The 5,601-nt window shown below is 51.9% G+C and overlaps 1 protein-coding gene across 1 annotated transcript; it reads right to left on the bottom strand.

Moving 5' to 3' along the window:
- Positions 1 to 726: 726 nt before the first annotated feature.
- Positions 727 to 5,074, bottom strand: LOC124686280 (plasma membrane ATPase-like). The gene is made up of 9 exons (XM_047220257.1): positions 4,974 to 5,074; positions 4,386 to 4,505; positions 2,484 to 4,265; positions 2,344 to 2,376; positions 2,160 to 2,241; positions 1,904 to 2,064; positions 1,614 to 1,787; positions 1,333 to 1,515; positions 727 to 1,259 (listed from the first exon to the last, which is right to left on the bottom strand). The coding sequence occupies exons 1-9, from the start codon at positions 5,022 to 5,024 to the stop codon at positions 978 to 980; spliced, it is 2,868 nt and encodes a 955-aa protein (XP_047076213.1). The 5' UTR covers positions 5,025 to 5,074; the 3' UTR covers positions 727 to 977.
- Positions 5,075 to 5,601: the final 527 nt, after the last annotated feature.

Below are 5,601 nucleotides of genomic sequence, written 5' to 3'. Positions count from 1 at the left end.
GGATACTTTTTCCCTACATGGGTGACAGCATAATCTACGGATTGGGCCTCCGCCTTCATCTTAGGCGTTTTACATTTGCTCATGTCTGATATGTAATTCGGCTTTTTTAGCACTCCAAACTTTTGAGACTTTTTAAATGGCTGTGTGCATCTTAGCTATGCAGAGGTCGGGTGTAATTGCTTTTATGAGTAATAAAGTGCCCATTATTTTTCTTATAGATAAACCACAAAATAAAAGTTTTTAGGTGGTTACGCCGTTAAACAAGTTTACATGAAACTGGTTCGCTATAAGTCAAAATTGGTGGGGAGTCTTTTCTTCGATACAAAACCCACATGGATTTGTTCCAAAATCTTATTAACCGCCACCTTGCTGGCTACCTTTTTACCCTTCTAAGAATAAGAAGAAATCAAACGCGTTAAAGAAATAGAATGGGATAACTGATGCATGCCATTTGGACTCCGAAGAAAGAAGGGACATGTGAATATGTGATACAATTTTTTGGCAGCAGAATCTCTGCAAGAGTTCACCCATGAAGGTTATTGTTTTTCTCATTTTGACAAATGCCATGTGCTGCAAACCATCATAAACCACAACCAAGTTTGTACTTTGTACATTACCAATGGCTTCTTTTAATGGCATGGGTCAATGAAATCATGAAAAGTTCATCAATTTTGTACTAAATCAGCAACAACTAATATAAAATGCAAGGACTACAAATTTGCGGTAATAAGTGGCTGTCTAGAACGTTCAATCAAAATTAAGCAAATTGATCTGATACAAACTGCACATCGTCTTTAATTTTGAATAATAAAAGAGAAAAGATATGGTATATAGTACCACTAATAACATATGGATCGGACAGCCTAAACGTTAAAATTTACACAGGGCGACGTTGTTCCATCGGTACCGCTCCTGAAAATGCGCAACGAGTACGAGGCAGACCGTCCCCCACGCGTGCGACCGCCGTTGCGGATGGATCAAACTGTGTAATGGCGGTTGTCGACGGTCTCGACGTCGAGACCCTTGAGCCTCACCGCCGATTCCACCTTCCCCTTGAGCGTGCTGAGCTCCCGCAGCCTGGCCATCTCCGCCCGGCGCTTGGCCTGGTCGGCGATCTCCGAGAAGTCGCCGTAGCTGCTCCTGTCCTGCTGCGTGCTGTCCAGCTCCGACGTCGGCAGCCCGTGCAGCGTCCGCTGCGCCGTCGCCCACTTGAGCTCCCTGTTCTCCTTCCCATAGTTCTTCTTCCTCGTGAAGAAGATCTGCGTGTGTGGTGCGGATTCATGAACAACAATGCCAAACATTTCGATGAGTATAGCTAAACAGATCGTGTACCTTGTTCTCGAACAGGGTGTCCCATGCCTTCCCACTGAGGGCGTAGCGGATGCCGAATTTGAACAGGTCTAGGGGGATGAAGGTGACGAAGCTGTAGAGCCAGATCACGCCCGCCCAGCCCCAGCCGATGCCTCTGATGTGCGCGAACGCCAAGTTCGCGTACACGGCAATGAGAGTGGCAATCTGCAATGGCGGTGGCAACAACAGGAACGGTTACAGGTGAACGCAATACAAACTCGATCATTTATGTTCATCACTCGATTGCAGTGTGGTGGACTTACGATCTGCGCGAGGACGAAGGCGAAGCAGAGCCACAGGCCTGGGCGCTCCGTGAAGCACCAGCTGCGCGACCGGGTCACGAAGATGAGGGCCTGGCTGATGATGCTCACTTGCAGGTACAGGGCAGACATCATCGCGTCATTGTTGCCCCTCAGCGACCTCACGTGGAACCTCTCCTGCAATCCGGAAACGAGATTGATGATCAGCATCTTTCAAGACAACATCAACCCCATGCTACAAGCATTGTTGCTCTTTCGTGTGCTTTAGTTTCTAGTGGTTGGCCAATGCTTACGCTGAAGAAGTTGGTGCTAGTCATGGCGTAGAAGAACACCACGGTCATCACGGCCATGTAGGTGCCGTACACGATGCCGGTGATGAAGATCTCTTTCAGCTTCCAGCTGTCCGGGTGTGGCGATGGCTTCACTCTGTCCTTGGAGATCGTCATGATTGTGCCTGAATTTATTTAAGCAGATGAACGGGTTAGACGATTCAGGGGCTGGTGAGACATTGGCATGTTTGGCATATGGAATTTGAGTGTCCAAACCCACCGTCGTTCAGAATGGCGATGACCAGGATCATAAATGGCGAGAAGTCGAACTTCCAGATAAGCGCTATCAGCATAAAGCCCAACTGCAGTTCGACATCAGAAAACGAATTAAATCAAGTCCAATGCACACAACACTATATATAGAGGTGATCGATTCTTGATGATTTCAGGACAATTTTACTTACCACAATACGGATAGTGATCGACACCGCATAAATCTAGAGTAACAAACAACAAGGGCAACAATCAGGAATTATTTTCAATTGTGGGATAAAACTTGATAAAATGATGTTAATGTGAGCAGAGAGGGGGAGATGATGCTCACGGTGTAGTTCTTCATCCTCTGGAATATGGCACGGCTGGTGAGCACGGCGCTGATGATGACACTGAGCCCGGGCTCGGTGAGCACGATGTCAGAGGCGCTCCTGGCGGCATCGGTGGCATCTGCAACGGCTATGCCGATGTCGGCCTTCTTCAGTGCAGGCGCGTCGTTGACGCCGTCCCCAGTCATCCCGCATATGTGCTTCATCTGCTGAAGCTTCTTGACAATCTCGTACTTGTGCTCGGGAAAAACGCCGGCAAAGCCGTCGGCCTTCTCGATCAGCTCGTCCACGGGGAGCAACGCGATGGACTTGTCGACGGACTGGCCGAGCAGGGCCGACGAGGGATACATGTTGGTGCCCATACCGAGCCTCCGGCCGGTCTCCTTGGCGATGGCGAGCTGATCGCCGGTGATCATCTTGACATTGACGCCGAGGCTGAGAGCCTGCTTAATGGTCTCGGCGCTGTCGTGCCTCGGCGGGTCGAGAAGCGGCAGAAGACCCACGAACTCCCACGGCCCTCCGGCACTGTCCTTGCTCCTCTCCGGCACCGCCTGCCGTGCCACCGCGAGAGACCTGAGGCCTCGCTCGGCGTACTTGTCGATGATTGCGTGCACCTTGTTCTTGACAACCACGCTGCAGTTGCACAGGTCCAGGATCTGCTCGGGAGCGCCCTTGCTGACGCGGTGCCATGCGCCGTCATTGACGTCTTCGTAGGTGAGCGCGGTGCGCTTGTCGACGGGGTTGAACGGTAGGAAGTGAATCTCCCGGATGCCGGCCCTGGCCTCCCTCGGGTCGGCGAGCATGCCGACCATGGCGGCGTCGATGGCGTCCTGGTTCTCCACCCTCGAGGCCATTGCGGCGAAAAGCAGGACCTCGTCCTTGTCAACGCCCGCCGCGAACACCTCGATGAGGCTGCGGTCGACGCTGAGCTTGTTGAGGGTGAGCGTGCCGGTCTTGTCGCTGCAGAGCACGTCCATGCCGGCCATCTCTTCGATGGCCGTCATGCGCTTGGTGATGGCGCCCTGCTTCGACAGCCGGTGGGAGCCGATTGCCATCGTGACCGACAGCACGGTGGGCATGGCGATCGGGATGCCGCCGATGAGGAGCACCAGGAGGTTGTCGATGCCATCGCGGTACCGGCGGTGCTGGATGGGGTACATGACGACGATCTCCACGACCATGCCGATGGCGATGGCGGCGATGCAGAAGTTTCCGATGGCGCGGAGCACCTTCTGGAAGTGGCCGACCTGGTTGGTGCTGTCGACCAGGTGCGCCGCCTTCCCAAAGAAGGTGTGCACGCCGGTGGCGATGACGACGGCCTCGATCTCGCCCTGCTTGCACGTGGACCCAGAGAAGACGCTGTCGCCAGGGTTCTTGGTGACGGGCAGTGACTCGCCGGTGAGCGCCGACTGGTCGATCTTGAGCGGGTCGCCTTCGAGGAGGAGGCGAGCGTCGGCCGGGACGATGTCGCCGAGCTTGATGCTTATGATGTCGCCGGGGACGAGTATGGAGGCGTCCTGCTCGCTCCACTTGCCGTCGCGGAGCACCTTGGTCTTGGGGGCTAGGTTGGCCATGAGCGCCTTGGCCGAGCTGCCGGCGTTGCTCTCCTCGACGTAGGAGATGGTGGAGTTGAGGACGAGCAGCACAATGATGCCCACGAAGTCCTGCCAGTCAGGCGGCTTGCCGTCGCCGTTGGCCAGCGCGATGGCCATTATCGCCGCCACCTCCATCACCCACGACAGCGGGTTCCACATGAACCCCAGGAACTTTAGAATCTCACTCTCCTGCAAAAATACACGCACCTCCATTAATTCTAATTGTCGTTGCAAACTCACAGCACGCAAAGCATCCTCATCTAAAATCTTGTAAATTCAAGGAAGGCGACGAGATCAATTAAATCGAACCTTTTTCTCTTCGAGCTTGTTCGGGCCGAAGATGGCGATGCGCTCCTCGCCATCCTTGGTGGTGAGGCCTTCCTCGCCGCACTGGAGGTTCTGGAACACCTCCTCCACTGGGATGTGCTCCTGCAATGCAAAAGCACGTACGTACAGATTAGCAAACACAATTACAATGAGCAATTCGTGTAAACTGCAAGCAAATACTCTGAAATCTATCTTCAGATAGAGACGTGTAATCATGAGCATTGATGATGGTAGATGGGGAAAAAAGCGCGCGCAGTGGTTGAAGATCACAAAAAAAGCGTGAAAATTAGACGGATCGATCGGTGCCTTTGAACTCGCCCGTGAATCAAATAGTAACAAAAAGGCAAGATGCATCTTTAGCTAGCTATAATCCCGTGAAGCGATAATGTGCAAACACAGCAAAGTAGATTCGATCTATGTTTACATCTTCTGAACGTTACTCGATCGATGCTCTTGTTCTCATAGAACAATTGATCCGATAGAAGGTGAGAAAAGAGATCGACAACACGATCAGACTGCATGCGTGCACCACTCATGGACAGATAATTTCTGGTGCGGAAAGTAGCTCACCAAGTCGACGGATTCGTTCTTGATCCGCTCAAGACCTTCAGCCGCCGCCATCTTGCTCGCCGCCGGCGGGGGCGCCCGGAGGCGGGAGATCACGCCGCGGTGCTCACGTATGTACGTAGGTATTATCCAAACTGAAGCGTGGCTTTGGCCGAAGGAGCAGGGCTCTGTTTATATAGCTGGAAGGCTGGTGGGGGCGTCGGCTGGGCCCGCACGTCCTCTCTTCAAACCAATTACCGGATTGAAACTGAATTGTACGGTTTATCTCGTCTTTTTCATTTTTTTTCTTCTTCTTAGAGATATATACTATCGGTATTCAATCTTCTCAAGCTCCCAGCTTTTCAAACGTGACACCACCAAACTCAGGAATCGATGGAGAGTCGAACGGTGTTTATCCCCATGAAATTATCTCCACCGTGTAGCGGATATACCCACATATATATGACATATGTGAGGAGTCTAATAAAGTGCAACTAGATGGAAGAGAAATCTTTACCGTCCAATATTAACCGACTATCTAGATCATCAGCCCGGTCGTACGCGCCTCAAGTAGCTAGAGTCCTTTTATGTTTCACTAATCCATGTTAATTAACCAATACAAATCCGAATGACACACGCGGATACTTCAACC

This window comes from Lolium rigidum, chromosome 1, assembly GCF_022539505.1.
Source record: "Lolium rigidum isolate FL_2022 chromosome 1, APGP_CSIRO_Lrig_0.1, whole genome shotgun sequence".
Lineage (NCBI taxonomy): Eukaryota > Viridiplantae > Streptophyta > Magnoliopsida > Poales > Poaceae > Lolium > Lolium rigidum.
The sequence above is the reverse complement of the archived record's forward strand: the minus strand, read 5'-3'. Positions and strand labels throughout refer to the sequence as shown.